The sequence below is a fragment of the Ostrea edulis genome, chromosome 2 (genome assembly GCF_947568905.1).
Source record: "Ostrea edulis chromosome 2, xbOstEdul1.1, whole genome shotgun sequence".
In the NCBI taxonomy this organism is placed as follows: Eukaryota; Metazoa; Mollusca; class Bivalvia; order Ostreida; family Ostreidae; genus Ostrea; species Ostrea edulis.
In genome coordinates this window covers 72,277,413-72,299,927 of record NC_079165.1, presented here as the reverse complement: position 1 = coordinate 72,299,927, position 22,515 = coordinate 72,277,413, and the positions used below count along the sequence as shown (strand labels likewise).

Genomic DNA, 22,515 nt, shown 5'->3' with positions numbered 1-22,515 from the left:
TATTCAAAGTCTGAATTAATATTTTTTAAATACTTGTCTGTTGGCTTTAGATCTTAATTGGAATTTGATTTGCCATGTTTTTCTATTGGTACTTTATGTGACATTCTCATTAAATTCTTTGCCAACACATACAGTATTTCCCATTCATTTGTGATGTCCTCAGTTTATAATTTTCACTTTTCCACGAATCTATTTATCCATCGCCACCTGTCCTACTTGAAACCCCTTTCACTGTCACCTACTGCTTCTGACTTCAGCAAATTCTCTCACCTATTACAACATTTCACATCACCAATACTGAGCAAGTCCCTCACACTTTAATGGACTAAAGTACATTATCTATACATATATAACTGCATACAATCCCCACTGACACAGCATATTGTAATGATTTTCATCTATGGACAGGCCATCTGTATATAAGCTTTTGTAGTCTTTGTGGTGAATTTGTCATTGTGGCCATTTGTTTCAGCCTCTCTTCCTGTCTATTTCTTTTAGGTATGAAACCTCTGTGGTTTGGTTAATTGTCACATTTCAAAGTGTGACATTCTTTGTCCGGTCTCTTGTGGCATTAATCAGGTAAGTTGATTTAGATAGCATCAACTCTGAATATTTTGTGTACATGAAAATAAGAAAAGATTATTCTTATGTTTTGTTGTAATGATTAAGACTTTCTGAAAACAAACACTTCAATTTCTTCAAACCATTATCTCTTTTCTTTTTAAGACATTGGAAAGCAATGAAGTGATGTTGCTTTTAACCTTAGAAATCTGAGAAAAAACATCTAGTGTGAACAATTTACACCCCTTCCAAAAACCAGGTAGTTTTCAATGGACCTCAGATTAAAACTAAAAATGCATTAATCCAATTATTACTCTAGGCTATTGTTGCATTCTTACCAGGTGCTACTTTTTTCTGGATCTCAATTTTTATTGGAGTTAATTTAACAGTTACACATACACCTCATTACTCAGTAACAAATGATGAATCCATATTTGTTTTAGCAGTTTATTCAAGATAAACAGTTTGTTGTCACCCCCCAGGGGCTTAGCATCTTTTTCCAAATGCAGTCATATAAATATTTGTAAAAATGTGAAAAGGGGGCATTGATAGAGTGAGTGTAATTGACTCCTGTACATTTCACCCTGTATGTTTCAGCAGTGTGACTGGCCTTTTGCTGATACTTCAGGCAGTATATTTCATGTTTCAAGAATGTTGTAAAGTTCTACCTCCATAAACCTTGTTCTACATGCATCAAATTGAAACTGACACCACATGATTCAGGTAAGAAGAAATTGTCTTACTTTGTTTGAAATTCATTGATTATTGATACCATAAATTAGAATTAGATATTTATTATTTTTCTGAAGTTACATGTCGCAATTAACTTTTTTTATATCACAATTAAATCATCAGATCTATAATATTTCTAAACTAGTATGTTCTGTATGTGGAGTGTTTGAAGAACTTGTAATTTGTAAGAAGAAAAAAAAAATCGGGTCATATTATTACCATGTAATAACATCAGAAAAATACAATTTTGAAGGAAATGTGTTGTTTTTCATATCAAGAAAAACTATTTACTGAGGAGCATGGTAATTTGAAATAATGAAAAAAATATGTGTACATATAAATATATATAGATGTAGTCATATTGAACTATGGTAAGGGGAGAAATCAATTAGTACCACATAAAATGCATTCATAGGTCACAAATGTCATCAGCTGATCATAAACTGTGTCTGTTCTCTTGTTCTGGGCAGCAGATTTTATTTCCGCTGTCTTTCATCATAGCCACTGTCCAGAACATTGTGATAGATGGTTCTGGTCAGTCTGGACATAGAGAAAAAGAGCCATAGTGTCATAAACATTTGTATTTTCGCTTGTGTGTGTAATTGAATTATCTGCTGGGATAATGATGGTGTAGAGAAATGGTGTTAAATGGCCCTACCACAGGAAAGCAGGGCATTTATCATATTCTAGGAAATAATTCTCATGTCTGAAAGGTTTGTCTGTTATTTATTTAGTTTTTTAACATACTGTTATAAAAATTTTACACCATTATTATTATTTGATAAGGATGGCTTGTGCAACCAATTAAAATAGTTGGTGTGTTGTGATATTTTTCTAATGGTTATTAAAGAAAGTTACACAGAATTGAATTTTGGCTATGCTCTGTATGTGATAGAACGAGTGGCACAGTGTTCTGTGGTGTCACATAGTAAATTTACCTCAGAAGCTCGGTGCGATATGGCATGCACCGACTGAAGGGAGATAATTAACGAAGTCTGCACTGCCACCATTAATATTTCATAACTTCACCACCCTGCTGATAGCCAATATTACTTTTAAGTGATGGAAAACGAAACCGACTTTCCCTCCCATTTTTTTCCCTCCCCAACTGGGTTAAGTACAGGAACTAAAAGTAAATGACATTGGGCATTAATGAAAATATACACATCTTCAAAATCTGTGCCTCATTAAATTTTGAAATGAAATTATTAAATTTACAATCATTTTTTTGAATATATACACACATACTGGCAGGTTTGAAATGAAACAGATTTTACACAAAATTTAAAATCCCAAGCACTAAGAAAATAATGATTTTATGCAAATGAACAGCTACAAGTTTGGATGTGCATATATAAATGTATGTGGTTTAAACAGTGCGTCAGTTTAAATGATTCTGTCAACTGTGCTTCCAGTCCATACAATCAATGAAAGTGGTAAGTGTTACCATGTATCTACAAAACCTAATTATTTAAAAAAAATTGCAGAAGTGTATATTATATTGTTTTTTTTTTAGGAAAACAAAATTTTGTGTGAGTGAAAGCTTTAACAATAAAAGCTTTTTCCGGTGATCTCTCTTGGAACAAGGAAGAATCACAAAGGATATTTCTGAAATGGCATCAGTTAGGGGAATATATATAGCAAGAAATGTCAGTTTTATAAACAGGATTGGGAAAGGTATGCAATGGATGGTGTATCTAAACTCATGCAGGATCCCAAGATTTCATGTATTCAAGGTTACCATTCCATCTGCCATTTTTCAGACAAAACGGGAAAATCCATAAATTTGTCTTTTACAATTTTTGTATCTTTAGCCTTGTTTTACATTTGATGCCAAAGTTGCAATAAAAAGGTCATAATTTGATGCTGAAATGTTATTGCCAGAGCATTAGCCTGTGGAAACTTATCTTTTTAGTTTGATTTGCCAGTTCTGCTCTTTTTTGCCCTGTTCTTCAAAGTTTTTTATGGCCCATTCAAAATCAGGGGCCTTAGAATGTTCAGGAAGGGTAGCTCAAATATGTCATTTCTGGAAGTAGTTAGCAACAGACCAGAATTGTATACCACTCTCTGTTCTTATAAACCACTTTAAATACATTAGATTGGCTTTCTAATTTGTAAAACAATCAATTTTCTCAAAAGCTAGAAGGCATCCGTCTTTATCTTTCAAATTACAGAGAACTAAAGGATCTTTGCTATTTGGTACTGATTGGTTTTGCTGTGTGGTAACATTACCAGATTAAAATGGAGGTATCTGTAAGCTTTGATATGGCAACCCAGCTTACTCATGAAGAAAACAAAATCGGCAGGTTGAGAGCATGTTTAATCTTTGTAAATGAAATGTTTGATGGCACAAATCCATTGGGATTAACTTTTCTTTTTTCAAACAAACCATGATATCATCACACTTTCAAGGAACATTGTTCAAAACTTAACAGTTTTAAAAAGAAAATGGGTTAATATTCGAAGTGGGATAAACTGAAATCTTTTATATTTTGAATATTTTTACCAAGATACTACATAGCATTCAGGTACACTTGTTTTTTGCATTTCTTGAACAATTAGCAAGATCAGATATGAAGAATCACCACAGCATAACAAAGATGGTGTTTATCATTTATTCACCTGATAATTCAAACCTTTTGGCATATACACATATCTCGTAGCCATAGTCCATATTTTTCGGAAAAGAAAGCATTTTCTTTCAAAGTGCTGAAGTACATTTTAAGATATGAAATTTGTTAGGAACCTCGCTGTGACCAGGGCATTCAATCAACGTGTAATGCTTCAGTATGTTGAACTAGACATGTTGTAAAACAGATTGTGGTGAATACCAAAATATTAACAAAATAGAATAAGGAAGAGGGTGTAAGGGTATTAAAAAGATGCCTAGGGGATCTCATCCAACAGCACAAGTTCTCAACTTTGATATTGCAGTCTGGTGAAATTGTTTGCATTAAAATTGTTTATTGGTACACAATTAAGGGTCCTTTTCCTTGATTAGCACCATGTGTGCACTGTTGGTTTGAGAAGCATGCAAAAAGATCTCGCCCAGCATATTGCTTCATAAGCAAACAACTTTTAATTTAGTTCCCTTCAATAAAAGACACTTAGATAAACATTTTCAATTTAAAGGAAGTGGGAAATCATACATCAAAGATCTGTAGCTTCCATGTCGTCTTACACAATATGGCTTCTTGTACTATCTCATATTGATTCAATGTAATCGCCAAAATGGTTTTTATTGAAGCAACTTTCTCATAGTTTTCCTTCTGATTATCATTAATTCAGTTCTCTTTACAAAGAACATAATCATACCCTATTCAATTCAGCTAGCTGGTAATATCACTAGGACCCTAAAATGACCACACTTATCTTGTGTTGTATGTAAAGATAGCTGGTTCTCCTTCGATATCCCGACAATTATGAAGTGCTGAAGTCAGTGACAAAGATATCAGTGTTCTGCGCAGATACTAAGTGATATCTGATCAGAGGGAGACTGCTGAAAGACTGCAAGTGCTCGCTGTCATTAAGCATACACGTCATTTGTCTCATTCACTCCAGAATATATATTATGTTTAGGAATTTCACAAAATAAATTTTCAGCAAATATTTGGTGGTATTTTGAGAGAACTATTTTCTGTTTTCTCTTACAGTGATTTTTTTTTCTTGGAAGTTTTTTTGTCTTGAATATTGCATTCACAATTTGTCAATCTCCACCTGCTTGCAATGTTTCAGAAGCTACTCCTATACATGCATTTGCAGCTGTTTCAAAATCAATTTGAAATATTTTCCATCTTTCTCAGGATCATACTAAATTGTATTTTTTGTAAAAAAAAAAAATATATCTTTCTGATTCAAGACTTGACATGGAACATATTGATATGAATTATTCTATTTGCTTTTTCTCTCTGATTTTGCCAAACGGAATTTTTTAAAAAAAATTTTGATGTTGGGAGATGTAATCATGTTTTGGCTTGGATTTACATGAAGTCAGATCCTTAAAATATGTTGTCATACAGTACCTGATAAAGTGATACAATTCAAATATGTATCTCACAATCAAGTTTATATTGAATGTGATGAAAAATCATTTAAGGAGCCCTTTTAAAATCAGTCATTTGTAAAGTAGATGCACATATTATAAAATAGCAGATAATAACAGGAATTAGCCATACAATGTGGTCAAAACAGAAGCCCAGTAGACCATGCTTCACACACTAATGTGGCGATTTGAAAAGTGATAAGATAGATTAATTATTTAGTAAATCAGAAACGCTTAACCACAATAGCCTGACTACTCATTGTGCTGAAATCTGATGAAGGCCACAAATACATGGGACACAAAAATTACGATTTTATCGATAGAATTTTAAAGACCTAATAGAATCAGTATGTAGCTGCCTGAAAATTTGATAGCCATTACCCAGTATAACGGGATGTGCACCCAAACGTTAGTGTATCTTATTATTGACAAGTTTTGGGGTGAACAAAAATTTTGTCACAATGGGCTAGTATTACAGACTGTTATTTCACGCATTTAAAAATCGGTGGTGTTCAATGAAGGGAGGAGGAAAGATAACTTAACACTGCAGTATCAACATTGAGGTATTTCCATTGTTGTATATATTAGATAGGGGTATATTTGAACTTGTTTTAGCTTGATTCATGTTTAGTTTTGTGCATTCAATGAGATGGAGTACCTGCATATTGGATGTTTGAGTTGAATGTAAGTTGATTTAATTTAAATTAATCTCAACAAAGAAATTCAAAATTGAATATCAATGCCAGTTTGATTGGAAAATCGGAATAGGAATTCAAGGGCTTATATCTATTATACATGCTTTACAACATCTGTAAATGTTGTATAGTTTCTCAATTTTTTTTTTAAATCAACTCAATTAAGTGGCAGACTGAGGGGCCCATTGTCAGCTTTAATCAAGCTTGGAATTGATTAAAGCACATCAAAGTCTGGGTCAGTGATTAAGAATATGCATCAATTTATTTCCTTAATCAGAGTACAGAATGCCACAAAGGCTTCTCTGGGTTAGGTCCTGCCTTCTTAAAAAGGACATGGTGTTAATTAGACAGTGACAGGCAGGCGGTGATGGAATGGGTACAACATTTTGAAACTGAATAGTGATCTTTTTCCTGAAGCTGTTTGTTTTTGGAGTATGTTTGTTGACAAAATAGGTTTGTAGTGATGCATTTTTTCAACACCTTTAAATTTCTGATATATGTAGAATATCTACCAATTATCTGGGTTTTCATAGTTATAGATCTCTGAAGGTAAGGTTCAGCCAGGGATTCTAATTTTTGGGAAAAAAATCATTTTTTATTCACAGGTATTTTTTGTATCTTCATGCAGGTAAAAAGGTTTTTAAATTTTGATAATTAAGACTACAGTATGGATGCATATATTTTCCTCCTGCCCCTTCTAAAATTCTTTAGAACTGGATTTTTGAAATATTGTTTGATTTTATCAGATGCTTTCTTGAAATATCTCCATGAATGATTTATAAACTAGGTAACAGTAAAAAAGAAATCAGACCCATGTTCTTCACACCTCAGAAGTATTTTCACACAGCTTTTAATCTGATAAATGAGATCCTTCTTGCCTGTGGATACTGCATAAATGATACAGGACATTCGGAATGCTTAGTGATATTCATAATAGTTGCAGGCAAAACTTTTCTTTAATATTTCATTTTTATCTTGTTGAGATATCATCGCAACATGAGGATCTGTTGTTTTATATTCAACTTCAATTATTGGGGTTTTTTGCTTTTGTTAGAAGTGAAATCTTTAGTGCAGAGGAAAGTTGTCAGAAGTGAAATCTTTAGTGCAGAGGAAAACGATTTTGTCATAAAGGTAATTGTGGCTTCTATTGTGATAAAATTTGTAAACACAATTATTTTTATTAATTATTGTTCAGTCTCCAAAATTTGTTCAATTACAATTAGTGGAATTTCTTGTGTAACTACAGAAATGAATTATTTCTGGATATGAAAAATTTCACCACTGATAACTATCTATGTAGAGAGGGAGAAAAATGTAATGGTTTGATAAAGTTAGGTATGATACTTGTAGTAGATGCCTGATAAATGTGATTTCTTTCTCAACAATAGTAAGCTTACTATCAAGGTTGCATTCCTTATGTGACCCCCCAAGTTTTCAGAGATTCTGTTAGATTGAGCCTTGCTTGTCATTAATGACAGTATCTGCAATCCGTGTGTACACGATATACTTTAAATTCTATGCTATTTAATTTGTAATGGGATGGTACAATGGAAAATTGAATCGGATCACTCCTGGATTAACCAGATGTGAAAGTTGAACCAAGGTTGTCATTGTCTGGTGGGATGAAAGGTCTATTACCATAAAAAAAAAATGGTTGTATGATTTCAGAAGTCGGGTAGTTCAGGAACATATATCCGTGCTAAAGGAAACAAAATTTACACATCCTAGAATCGGGTTTCATTCAAATTTTCCTCCTCGCTGGCCAAATGGTGTGAATATTGACAAAAAGCGAGAGAGATAATGTCACATGAAATATTCCTCCGATTAGCGTTACAATCGCAGTGCAAGAATGAGGGGACAGCTTCGTAATGAGATTGGACGAAGGGACTGTCACTTTTTGTTGGATAGTGAGATGGAGAAGTCAGATACACTTATAAAATGGAGATTCCCTGTCGAGAGATAAAATAGGGAAAGTTGTTAGAAGGAAGCACTTCATGATGTCATGTTTTCACAGTATGGGAATTGGTGAGGAATGATTTGGGCTGATAGTTCTGTAAGTAATGTTTCGAATTTGCCAAATGTATTAATAATTACATCTTAATGATTTTCTGATGTTTTTACTCTGATGATGTTAGTTTGAATACAGTTAATATTTCCAAATGTATCTAAACTGTTTTTGCACATTTCTTTTTTATTGATGATGAAAGAGATTGGTTATACATTATGGCTAGTCGTGCATAATAGTAGGCGAAAACCAAAATGTGTTTTTAAGTTGCTTGATTATGGATACCCATAGAGACATCAGGAATTTATGATATTTAGTACTTCACACCAGAGAAAATTGATCCCCCCTTAATTCATGGTCTTAACTCCTCCAGGGCTAAAAGAAATATTTGCCCCTGTGTCAGTAATTAATGACTCCTGCACCCAGCTACAGAAAACATGTCAGAAACCAATCACACTTGCCCCCACAAAGTATGGGAATCATCTCTCAAATTCTCTTTGAACAGGAATAAAAAGTAGATTCCTGTAGTTGTTTTTCGGCATGGTCTAAAGTCTTGAGGTGACATTTGATGGCTCTTGTAGCCTTGCTAACTGTTCAGAGCTTGTATTGATATGTTGTTGAAAGATCAGCGGGGGAGATAATTCTGGATGTATTACTAGCAGGTGACTGAGGAGAATTTGCCCCGGTGCACCTTGTACATGTTGATGATAGAGAGAATTCCCTTTTATCAGTCTACTACTACACCTAGACAATGTTAATCTGTTGATGTTGTCATTGTATCAGCATGAGAAATCATAACACTGTCTTTTTCCTTGGAATCTCTTGTACAACTGCCTCAGAATCCCAAACATTTCTCCATACTTTAGATCTTTTTAACTTTACTGGACTTTCATGGGAGGTCCTGGAGAGCAATGTTCTAGTAATTGACCAGTATGTGGGGGTATAAAATGCTATAATTATTGACATTTAAGAGTAAATGACCAGTGAACACAGTATTGCATCCAGACTCCTAGTCTGCTTGGCTTCCAGTCACTCACTTGTACAGGCTGTGAATGATCTCAGTGAGTGCACTCAGCAGGGTGTCAGATATAGGTGTCCGAGATAGATCATGCTCAATATGATCCTTTTCTCAGGCCATCATTCACTATCACAGCTATATTGCAAGAAGTCGGTGTGATTTTCATCCATATCAATTTGTGTGGTTTACCATTTTTACAAGGCAATAAATATCTGCTTGATGCATGCATCAAATTTATATGATTTTACTATCATAGTTCTTTTGGGGACCACCTCAAAGTCCAACAGAAAAGTAATGAAATACTTGCATACAGGAGTACAACATTTTGCCAATACTCACTTTGAGAGATTCCTTGTGGGAGGAAAAATATTGTTGAACATTAACATGAATATTCAGTTACATGCATTTCTATGAAAGTTTCTGCAAAAGTATTGCTCATGAAAATAGTTTATAAAATTTTTGTGGAATGATCAGAGTACAGATTTGTGTTTAAATAGATGAGGGATAAATTTGTTTGCATGTTACTAAGTTCTGAGGAATGATATATTGCCATAGATGTCCTCTCTGGTCATTAAATGAGTCTAGGGTAAGACGGGTCAGATGAAAGAAATCTGTCAGATTGTCTTTTTATCTCTCCTAATCATCAGAAGTGAAATTTCCAATCACTTTCTTTTCATTTATGAAGCATATGTTGGTTCTAAGATAATGATGGACAAAGAGAAATGTTTGCTTTTAGTGGACCACGCATACTCAGCATTAGGTCAGATGAAATTTTAAACTTTGGTGGTAAATAGAAATTTTTTTAATTTAAATGGGATTTATTAAATCATTCCTGTACACACATCTGCCTAGAACGGACTTGGTCTGTTATTCTTGATAAGAACCAAAACATTGAGCCATGTGCTAACCCACGGCTTGACGCTTCATTGGCCGATGGTGTTTCGAGGGGGAGGTGCTACCCAGCCATCTTCTGCTATCACAGCTATTGACGGAGTGCGCCCACTAATTATGAAAAGAGATGTTCGGCTACCTTTCTCATCACACAAACTATTCCATATCAATTTAAATCGCCCAGGTTATAAGTGTTTTAGTGAAAGACTGGGATAAAATCACATTGTGTGTTGGGGAACTGTATCATTTCCAATCAGTGTAGGTATTTATCTGCTGATAGATTTCTTACGTTACAAACTCTTTACAACTTCTCGTATCTTGCTGAGCTTTTCAATTTCCCCCCCCCCCAAGTTTCCAGAAATGTTTTCAGCATTAACTTTCTAGCTTATGTTTGGGTTAAATCTGGTGAGAATGACTATTAGTAGGTGATCCCTTTTCTTGAAGTAAATAGGATAAAAATTAATGAAATGGTTACACCTGATGGGCTATGGCATCAGTTATTCTTACAAATGGGTATGTATCAATTTAAATCTCATCAGAGTGGACGACTTTGGACTGACATTTGTGTCCACACAATAACTGAGGCATCAGAGTGGTCAGAAGTCCAAGTTTAACTTTACTCTATTAATTAGTTTAACACTTCCAATGCAAACAGCAATATTTCCTTCTGACAAAAAAGAGCGGAACTCTGCAAATGGTTTTTTTTTTTGGAGAGCTGGATTAAGAGCAGACTCTGGCAATGTGTGCAAACTTGGAGAGTAAACATTATTGTAAAATTCACTTAACCTGGAGATCAATCGCAGCAGTGAATAAATATTTGGGGAAATTTGCCCTATAGTTTTGGATTTGTTAGGCGATGGATGGGCTGATACCGAGGTTTTATATCATTCAGGGCAGGCTTATTGTAGACTTGTTGTCCCACAACAGATTAATTTGATTATCATTATTCTTAACATGATGAAGTTCATTCATTCTGGTTAGATTTTATTGGAGTTTTGATTTCAGGCTAATTTGTGAGTGTTTTTTTCAATGAAAATGTTTAAATTATTTTTTCAACCGCCATTTATTTTTATTTTTTCACCCTAAATTTAAAAAACAAACAGAACAAAACTGAATTGGTGACTAATTTTTTTCTCTTTGTTTTTCAGATTTAAGGCATTTGATGACTGATTTCGAAGGATTGACATTACTGTAGAAAATAATGTCACCAATAGCCAAGGGCCTGTAGATCAAGCAAGGGACATTAAAACACTGTAACAGAAACAGAGATATAGTATATAGATAGAAAGATAGTACCAGCCCAGGTTACCACATCCAAGCGTGAAACAATGATGACAGGACCACGTGAATCTGAACGGGACACACTCCAGTGATCATCCATCTACTGTGGGGTGTATTGGGTAGAGAGATCGGAAACTGGACATTAAACATCTGGAAGTCAATAATGATCACTATCACTGGGACGAACCTCACTTATATACCTGTGCGCCTTTTAGAATGAATAGTTGAACAAGAGCAATCCGTGTGTCATCTGAAGAAATTTCTAGAGGAGTTTCATATGATCTTTCGTTTTCAATTTTTTTTTATTTCTTTTTCGTTGATGAAGGATTTCTGAGCTTAAGCCTCACACCAGGGGATAGAGTTTGTTTTGAATTAGTGAAAGGAGCTCTTTACAACCAGATGTAAACTAATTAAATTAAGTTAAAATTGAAGATTTTTTTGTGTGTGCAAACTTAGCCATGAAGTCTGACAACATCAGGATGCTGTGTTTTTTTGGGACTGTGCTCCTTCTCGCCAGCAGAAATTTAGTTTTCGGACAAGATGTTGTGTATCATCTCCTGGAGGGGGACGAATTAGGGAGAATTGTTGGAAATGTGGCAGATGATGCCGGGCTTATTAACCTTGTTGGGGAAGGGGACTTCACTCATCTCAGATACAGCTTCCTAACCACGGGGACTCCTCATTATATTTATTTCAATATTCATAACCAAACCAGTTCATTAACGACAAATAAGGCAATTGACCGTGAAACACTATGCGAATTTACCAACACATGCTTTGTAAAATTAAACATTGCTGTTCAGTCCCTGAAGACCAGTTTCTTTAAGAAAGTGTCTGTTTATGTCTATGTTGATGATGTTAATGATAATCCGCCAGTTTTTGACAAACCTTTCATCGATCTGGTAATTTCTGAATCTGTTCTTGTTGGAACTTCAATTACAATTGATGGAGCGCGTGATGCGGACACTAGTGATGGATACTCATTACAAAGTTACGAAGTTATGCCCAATAACACACCGTTTGAAATTAACTTTCAGAAGAAGTTAGATGGCACATCAATCGTTAGGCTATTTGTCAAAGAGGCATTAAATCGTGAACAAAGAGACAATTATCAATTCAGTGTGGTTGCTAGAGATGGGGGATCACCCCCTCTTAGTGGTACTCTTAAAGTCAATATCACCATCTCCGATGTCAATGACAATTCCCCGAAATTCTCCCAATCAGTCTATTACATTGAAGTTAAAGAAAATGTCAATTCATCAACCATAATTCTTACTCTCAGGGCCACTGACTTGGATGATGGGAAAAATGGACGCTTATTCTACCGTCTAAGTCCTCATCAGTCAGACACTGTTCTATCAACGTTTGCCATTGACAATACCACTGGCGATTTATCAGTGATAAAACCACTGAGATATGTGCAAGGGGAACAACATATCATAATAGTGGAGGCCAGTGATTATGGGGACCAGCCACTTACATCTCAAGCTCTTGTTAACGTAACCGTGTTGGACGTTGGCAACAACCCACCAAGCATCAACCTCAACTTGCTTTCATCGGACTCTCTTGCCAAAGTCTCTGAGTTTGCCAACAGAGGGACTGTGGTGGCACATATTGCTGTTGATGATCCAGACACTGGAAATAATGGAGAAATCTCTTGTAATATTAAGAATTCTGCCTTCAGCTTACAGCGACTTGAAAACAAGGAGTTCAAAGTGACAGTAGACCAAACTCTGGATAGGGAGCTGTACCAGCAAATTCATGTGACTGTCTTCTGCTCCGACAATGGCAATCCTCGTCTAACCACCTCTGCCAGTTTCTATGTAGAAATCGAGGACGAAAACGACAATGCTCCTGTGTTCGACTTATCTGTGTACACGGCTGGAATCATGGAAAACAATAACATTGACGATGTTATTGTCCATGTCCAAGCAACTGATGGAGATGAAGGAAAAAATGCTGATCTCCATTATTCCCTTAATAAAAGCAGCAATGGCATGTTCTACATAGATGAGAAAAGTGGGATTATCCGTACCCATGCAATACTAGACCGAGAGAATACCACGTCTTTCTCTGTTATTGTGGTCGCACAGGATCAGGGCGAGCCACCCCTGTCCGGATCAGCAACTGTAATCATTTCTGTCCTGGACAAGAATGACAATAAACCCTCATTTAATCAAACTCATTATGATTTTTCTGTAGATGAAAATTCCCCTGCCGGTTCACAAGTTGGAATTCTGTATGCCACAGATAGTGATGATGGGGAGAATGCAATTATCACTTTCAATGGACCAGATTCAGTTCCATTCACAATATTTCCTGGAGGTTACATCAAAACTGACCGTGTCCTGGATAGGGAAGTTCAGAATCGTTATGAGTTCATTGCACAAGCCAAAGACAATGATCATGTGGCCACTGCTGTTGTCACCATACATCTCAACGATAAAAATGACAATAATCCAGTAGTTACCTCCCCTAGTCACTTAAACAACACTGTTTTTGTGGACAAGCATGCAGAAGTGAACACGTTGGTGACCAATATTAGAGCATATGATTTGGACTCTGGTATTAATTCCCAGCTTATTTTTGAAATAGTCGGGAGAAATGACTCTGGACATTTTCACTTGCATCCTGATAAAGGCCAAGTATTTTTGAAGCGCAGTCTAGAGGATAGTATTGGAAATTCCTTCAGGTTGGATATTCTAGTGTCAGACATGGGAAATCCTGTACATTCCACCCCGGCTACTCTCAACATAAGGATCCTTAGATCTGGTACTTCTGCTCTGGAGAAGAGCAATTCCAATAACATTCTCATAGTTGCGATAATTGTGTCCGTGACAATTATTATTTCGTTGGCCATCATCGTCATCATTGTCTTCATTAGAAGAAGTGATCGGAAGAGGAAAGTCAAACGACAACATGATGAGAATTTCTACAAAGGAGTAGTGGAAAACACTGCCACAGTTATTGCAGCCCCTAGTGAGGAATCCATATCAGAGAAAAAGAAGAAGAAAGGGGTCAGTTTCTCATTGGAGAATGGTGTGGACAAGGTGTCAGAGGTTCCTACCCAGGGTCAAGAGTTCATATATGATAATGACATGGAGGTAAGATATTTTCTAAATGTATTAATTATATTTGTTAAATTCAAGGGCATGAGGAATTTTTCTGACTGATTCACTAACATTCTGCAAGTTCAACTGATTTTCTTATCAATTCTTTCACTGTTCTTAATGACTTGTATCAGATTGTGGAGGAAGAAATTGTCATAGAATTTCCTCCCATGGTGGCAAAGCAACCAATAGATAACCCTCCAGATTTGATGAGGAGTTGTTCCCCCTTCATTAAGCTTGAAACTAAGTCAAGCTCTTTGTCTTCAATTCCTGTACCATCAAGATCTGCCACACCATCAGTTAGTCCTGAACTGTCACCTAAAAGTATCCTCAGACACAAGAATACAACAAAAGAAGGCACTTCACCAAAATCTCCACCATCGTTACCTTTATCGCCAAAGCAAACCTATCTTCTGAAACATTCATATACACCAAAGAAAATGCTAGGGTCAGTGGAAAGTCTACCAAATCCAAAGATGAAGTCTTTATCACAACCACAATTGGAAAATCTGTCATTGCATCATGTCAATCCTCCGATACCACCCAAGACATACAGGGGTACCAAAAAGTTCCGACCAGTTATGATGACCAATGGCAGTCTTCTCCTCCATTCTGCTAGGCCTGTCTCACCATTTGAGATTTCTGTCTAGGTATCTTTTTTTTTTACCATGTGGTTTGTCTGAGTGAGGTTTGCTGTGAGTTTTTACTTTGTTGAGAGTGGTCTCCCTTTTGTGATCATGTCAGTATTTTGGTTGCCTTGGTGACAGGTTATGCTGACTGTAGAAGAGTTTGAATTTTAGACTGTTGTGTGATTTTTAAACTGTAGTGTATCCTCTAAGCTATACATGTATGGTTTTTTTTTTTGGCCAGTCACTGTGTAAGTATGAATGGAATTATCTTCTGTTTGTCTAAACTCATTGCCCTGCAAGATATCAAAACAGCTCTGATCTTACTAAAAGCCTATATTGTTTGTCTAAATGCTGCTGTTCTTGTGCTTTTGAAGCCAAAATAAAGTCACCAGATGCTCTCATAAAAGTTGAAAAATTATCTATGAAGTTCAATAAGTTTAGGCGGTCTGTCAAATTAGCATTCCACCTTAAATACCGCCACTAAGGCGTTCATTTTCTGTGATGCAAAACAGTAGCAATCTGTCTATCTTTGTGTGTTTTGAGAGAGATAATGTGAAGGAGAAATTGACAAGCTGAATGAAACCCTAACTTCTATCAAGAGTCTAAACCCTCGTGATAAAGATCTGTTTAGTACTGTTTTTGTAAACATCTACATGTAAACGCATCTCTATTCAACTCCTTTAATCTTTCCAACTTCCTTTTTATTACAATAGGTCCATAAAAAATGGCCTTACACTTTCTTTTTATCTTTTTTACCTAATAACATAAGAAAAAAATCCAACTCACGTGCCTGAGTCAGTCTTGGTGCTTGTAGTCGACCCTGATTTATGGAATCTATCGTAAAAACAAATTCTTGTGCTCGATATATAAGCAAATACATAAATATGCTGATTTTATTTTAAACATTGAGATAAATGATAGGTGAAGAATTTTCTTGGCAAAAAAAGTACCCATCTCTTAGAAAATACGAGACAGTTTTGCATTCAAATGGATTGTTTCTATTAATTGGAGTGATATTTAGGTCCAGAAACACACCTGTAAGTTGGGAACGTTTCACGCTTTCAGTGGTTTTGTTAGTTTTAATTGGGTTTCATTTTTTCACGTCATCCTATTTTTTCTTCCACTGTGATCCTCTGCCAGTTAATGCGATATATTGTTAGAGTGCAGATGATTAACAGATTTCCTCATTGAACCCAATGTGTTCTTAAAAATCTGCTTTTGAAAAATTCAAAAAGTTTAAAACCTGGGAGTAGTCAACTGTTACAGAATTAAGTGATTTGGCCCCTCAGTGTAAAGCAGATGCTACCAAAAAGTGTTGAAACTGTCCTCAAAAAAAATAAGATTAATGATCGTTTTTTTCCAGATCGAAAAGAAACAATGTTAACATTTTGATAAAAGGTGTTTGAAGTCATGCATGTTTGAACTTCCTTGCACAGTTTTAATCAAAAGTGATTCCTAACTTTGAAAGAAGTTGAGATTTTTGTACAGGGGAAGTCTGCTTTAACTCTCTGCCTAATTGATGTTTCCACATCTTTTATGACATTTCTTTCAGAAGTTTGATGATGATTTACGAGAATTTTATCTTTTGTTTGAATTGTAAAAAAATCAGAAATGATCTGCTATCTGTTTTCGGTTCCCAAATGTACAAGTCAAAGAGACCTTCACAGATTGAAGGGGGCAATCTTCTCTGTGAGGTTTGGTCAATGAGGGGCCATTTCCTTGGACACAGTGTAAGGAAGATCATAAAAAGCATTGGATCTCCCACTAATGATGGAATCTGTTGTCCTTCAGTCAGTCTGACAGTCTGCCAGGCATAAAACAGGCATAAAAATCCAAACTTGTAACAGCAATTTGTAGAATTATTTTCATTTTATTACTGTTAATCAAAGTGTGAAAAATCTTATGAAAAATGTTTGCTCTACTAATGAATAGGTATGAAATAGGCTACTCCAAGGTAGTTTTATGAAAGTGAAGTGACCCTCAATTTTGACTTCACATCAAATGGTGGTAGATGATTTAATACAATTGTAATAAATCTGTTAAGTCATAAAAAGCACAGAAATTTTAGCATATAGGGGAACATTAAGATTTCATTATACTGGGGTACACAGAAAAGGACAGTAGTATGGAATTTATGAATAGAAGTTGATTGAATGTAAATTATAGGCTTGGTGACTGGTGAAGAGGTCGGTTGATGTTTGTCCTTGTTTGGAAGGTTGTGTGCCATGTGGGTTAATGCTTTATAAAACTTTTTGGGAAGGTGGTGCTGTCAAAATGGATTTTCCTGATGATTAAACTCCCTGAATGAAGAATTAAATTTGAGTCGAGAAATCTGAAAGGGATCAATATAATCGGACTACTTCCGTTGATCACGAATCGGACAGCTTCACCTGCTTCTGTGTTTTGTAAATGATACTAAATTGATACATTGCTGCAACATGATGGACAGGCGAAAAAGGGTCGTGGAGTAGATGAGGGGATAATTGAACATGTAGACTGTCTGTGCACCCCTCCCCAATATCAAAGTCCAAACACACACCTGCTGTGAAAACATGCCCAACTGCCTTTTTGAACTTATGCATTTAATGTTTCAGATCTTGTTTTACTTCTACTATGTAGGTACCTTTCTTGTGAGCTACTGAGAAACCAGATATCACAATATCTGCTAAACATGATAATCCTGTCTGTTTCCCATTACTCTCAAGTATATTTGAAAAATTCATTCTCTTTACATACTGCAGGTGTTGCTGTTGCTCATTTTCATTATGTTCAATACTTATCCTGACCATTTTCAAAAGAAATTTAAACGGACAGTTTCTGGAAAAGCATGTGGAAGAAATAAACGAAGATTCCTATGAGGAAGAGAGATTTTAGGAAACCCTGGATTATCATTTTCATTATGCATGAAAAGAAGCATCTAATTCTAGGATTAATTCCCCATCCATAATAAGATTAAGTTTTGATCCACCTCTAACATGAAGCCAGCAGAAGAAAAAAGAAATTGATTGAACATGGAAAGAACATCAAAGACTGTAAATATTAATGGAATATGAAATAAATGTGTGAGGGTCTGATACGGTTTCCAGCAGAGGGTGTTGATGATTTGGCTTTATTCTGCAGAGAAGGTTAGAACAAATCCCCATAAAATTTCCATTTGCTGAGAAGGGGGTCCATCTAAACTCTTTATTGTTTGTGATGGATAATCACCATGTAATATTCCCATTTCAAGAGCCGTGTCGCTCGATGTCCACTGTAGGTGTGGAGACATAAAGCCAAAAGGTCATTAAATGTGGAAGCTTAAGTCAGCAGGAGAAGCCTGGTGGTTTTTTTAAATGAATCTCTTCCAATTCCATCAGCCATTATCATGGAACCTCCCCTATGACCTAAACAATAGTTATTGTGGAGAGATTCATGAGTTAAGAAAAATGTCATTAAAATGTAAACAGCACATGGATGAGAAACCTGTGGGAAGCACTACAGTGATAAGTGACTGTGACGGACTCCATTTACTGGACATTTAGCAACCCCATAGGTAGTCTCCATCAATTCTGTTACAGTGGCATAAGACACTTGAGAAGAGCCCTTAGCATTGTCATGTGTTGTTTTTAACTTTCTCCTTCTTGTCTCTGTTTTATTTCACGTATTTCTCACCTGGTCTGGATCACAGCTCTTGTAGGTAATGTTATCATATATGTAACAAACATTTCAAGAAGGCTGCAAGGCACTATGTATAGTTTTCAGATACTGCACCCAGATAATCCTTTACATTGCATGGACAAATCTTTTCTTTTACTTTGTGTGCACTCTCCACTTTTTCTTTCCAAAATCCCAAAATATTTTTCATTTAATTTCTGTCAAAATTTCAGTTTACAAATTTTCAGAAAACTAAGAATAATGCACTGAGTAAGAGTCTGAATCATGTTGGATAGAAGATAATGATTTTGTAAAATTATAACTTTGAATTTAGAAATTGATTGGTTCAATGCTAGTTCAAAAAGATCGTGTTCCTTAACACCTACAGCAGTGATTTAAATCCTTTTAATGACTGTCTCATTTACAATTTTTTGACTTGTGTGATTTTTAATGAGCAGTTTTCTTTTAAAACTTGATAGCTTTATTTATATAGAACTGCCTCAAGTTAGAATATGTTATTCACTTCAATGTATGTCACAGCAGGGCTTTAACCAATTATTAATTTCAAAAGTTTGACAGCAATAAACTCTCATATTTTCTTTCAGATAAAAATTGACATTTTATCAGAGATTTTCAATAATTGATTTATTTCCTTTTGAATTAAAGGTGAAAGAACAAATCAATAACGCCAGTATTATCAGTAGAATTCTCAACTTTTCGACATGTTCATATCCCACAAATTTTTTCCTTGCAGAGGAAAGTGGATGACAGTCACAGTTTGGGGTCGACCAGCGACAGTGGGCGAGGGGGATCAGACGACGAACTTAATACCTCACGGAACCACAATTCTTCAGGTGTGTAGAGCATTTAGTCATCATAGGGAACTGACCAACAGATTATCTTTTAAGATCCAGGTTTTAGGGCAAATTGATAATCTTAGAGATCATGTGGTGGCAAATATTTACGTCAGTACACATAAACACTTTCATGATATACATGGATTCTAAGGAAGTCTCAAATAGTTTTGGGAAAAATATTGATGCAAGAAACTTGAAAACTTAATGATTCTGATTTAATAAATTAACATTTTATTTCTTGTTGAGAAAGTCATCCAGGTTAGTAAATATATACTCAAACAAAAGATATACCCCATTTGAAGTATTGAAGTATTGTACTGGTATTTCAAGACATTGTCACTTGAATATGAGGAATGTAACATTTATTTGCTGTCTAAAACTCCAGACTTCTGGACAAAGAGACGGTCATCACTTTTCCACCTCTCTTTATCTTTAACAGAAGCAGGTGACAAAATCACGCTATTTCTGTGTCAACAGCATGTTTGTTTGCAGAATCAAACATGAAAAACACAGACTCAATACAACTAACAAATATTACAACACTGACCCAATACAAATAACAAATATTACAACAGCCTACCACAGAGTATTTTAGATATCGTATAGAATTAATTAAAACACCTTGTATTTATTCCAGCTACTGTCTAATGGACTTAACCAATTTCTGTTTGCTTCCGGAAAGAATTCTAATTCAAGATTCCCCAAATTTAAACACGAAATTCATCAGATAATTGTGGCAAATTGAAATTTCAAAGGAGTTTGTTATACAAACCTACTTTAAATGTATGTTAACTGGATATCAATTACATGTAATATTCAAGGAAAGATTGGAAACAACTACAGATATGGTTTCATTTTTAGTATATCTGCCCCCTGAATTCAACCAAGAGCTCGTATATTTCCTCCTAAAAATAATATTTGAAAGTTTCTGCATCACGCAATGAATAGACGATGTATGTGCAGAAAAATCAACTCCTAAATTTATACAGATTTTAATATTTTGGTTGGCATAGATTAACTTGGGGAAAAAAAATGTTTTGATAGTAAATGCCAGATTAGAAACCTATAAAAAAGTTAAAATGAATTATTTGTTAAAGTTTAAATTTAGCAACTGATTAAAGGGTGTAATCTGATTCTGTCAGGTCTAGAAAATACTAAAAGTTCTTCAGTTTGACATTTATAGTGACACATCTCTGTAATGTACCTAATATTTCTTTTTCTGTTTATTTTATAGGTGACATCCATTCCAAGAAATCAGATTGGTACTTGCATCACCAGAGAACTTACAATGCTCCCATGCAGACATTCCTACCTCCCAACAATCCACCCTCTTACCATCTCCTACCCCACTCAGGGAGCAGCCAAAATGGCTGCCATAGTTATCAGTATTCAGATCCTATGAATCAAGGACCGGGGCCGTCTGATGCCCAGACTCGGACATATCATGGGAGATCTGTGTCGTATGATACGAACACTTCTTTAGGGATGGAGAGATTGGATCAAAATGAGGTTCTTCCTCCCGATTGTGTGGTCTGATCCAAAGACACTTGCGCAAACATCGTTTTTGCTAACAAGTGCTATTATATTGACTCCAAGTTTGATAATTGTTTGTTGATTTACAAATCATTCAGGGTAATTCCTACCAGTGAAATAAATTCTCAGATTCTACAAAGAAAAAACTCTTTTAACATTTCTGCCAAACTGTTTGAAAGAGAAGCAGGATGAAATTCTTAGCAGGTTAGAACAACAAAAAAGTTAGACAATTGAAATGCCTGTGAAATCTGAAGAGATATCAAGGGATAAGTGATTGAAGCTCTTCCAGTTGAAAGATAAAGGAGAAGAGATGCTTATACCCAAGTAAATAAGTCACTCAGTGCCATAGGAGGATGCCAACACTATTTCCTTTCACTGCCTGTAAGTACATGTATTATATAAAAAGAAATGGTCACAGAAAATGTCAAATGGAAAGTACAATTACATGTACTTGTAGACTGCCATACAGACAGTATTTTTAACCCTCCTAGCACAGAAGAACTGAGGCACTTGATTAAACTGTTCACTCTCAACTGATTATTTAAAAGTGATCTAATAATATTCAATACGTACTGGTATTTATCTAGATAGTAAATCACTTAAATTTTCTTGATGCTCTAATGTTCTGAGGGGAGGATTTACTGGTACTTTTATGGGTTGATAAAGTAAATTTTGTTTGTATGTGCATTAATTTCTAACGCACTGAATAATTGATCAGATACATATTTAAAAAAAACGGCTAGTGAAATAAGATATACCGTTACAGCTGTATATGGTTCTCAATTTCCCTGTCTCATCATTTATGTATGAATATTAATGAGAATAGCAGGTGCCTGTGATACAATGTATAAGTATAGCTGTATTAAATGTACATGGGATCCCTAATCAATTTGCCCCTTTCCTTGAAAAAATAAGGTTTGCAATGTCATCATTAACTTTTTTATGCTCAAAATCAAAATTTGTCCATGAATTTTAATCAGTAATGAAAGATTAATCTAGATATTGAATAATTTGCAATAATACATGAAATATGCAATGTTCCTGATCCTCACTACCTCTGCATCTACACATATATGTTGAGATATGAGATTTAGGAAGTGCAATGTATTGAATTTCATGAATACCACATTTGAAGTAATAATTGTCCCATAAACTTTTAAAAAAAAGTATGGTTGATACAGTTATTTAGATCAGCCTTGAAATTCACATGATTTATGAAATGCACAAGTAAGATAACATGCCAGCTAGAAACTGCAAGATGCATTGTATCATATCATAAGTATATACACAGACTCTCATATAAATAGGACCTATCCAGTCAACTACAGATTGCTGGGTTGGAGTGGATGTAGGGTTAATTTTTTTTTAAAACATAGGATAGGACAGTTATGAGGCAAATATGGCTGTAAAGAATTTTTGATTAAAGAAATTCAGGTGTTTTAAAGATTGTAAAAAAGAAAAAAAAGATGCAAGTTAAAACATTTTTTGCAACATTTATACAATTCATTTATGAATGTTTCAATAGTAA

The 22,515-nt window shown here is 35.1% G+C and overlaps 1 protein-coding gene across 5 annotated transcripts in view; it reads left to right on the top strand.

Annotated features, from left to right (window-relative positions):
* Positions 1-313: 313 nt before the first annotated feature.
* Positions 314-22,515, top strand: part of LOC125678657 (protocadherin-9-like) — a 22,653-nt gene continuing 451 nt past the window's right edge. The window contains exons 1-7 of one of the 5 annotated variants that reach the window (XM_056157169.1): positions 314-579; positions 727-820; positions 1,159-1,284; positions 11,093-14,329; positions 14,470-14,985; positions 19,352-19,451; positions 20,689-20,725. In XM_056157169.1, the coding sequence (XP_056013144.1) occupies positions 11,684-14,329; positions 14,470-14,985 (3,162 nt within the window). In that variant the 5' untranslated portion in view covers positions 314-579; positions 727-820; positions 1,159-1,284; positions 11,093-11,683 and the 3' untranslated portion in view covers positions 19,352-19,451; positions 20,689-20,725. Of the gene's footprint in view, positions 580-726; positions 821-1,158; positions 1,285-5,964; positions 6,020-9,966; positions 10,203-11,092; positions 14,330-14,469; positions 14,986-19,351; positions 19,452-20,688; positions 21,369-22,515 lie in introns of those variants that run through there. The other 4 variants (XM_056157170.1, XM_048917264.2, XM_056157171.1 and 1 more) reach the window with 4 other exon arrangements.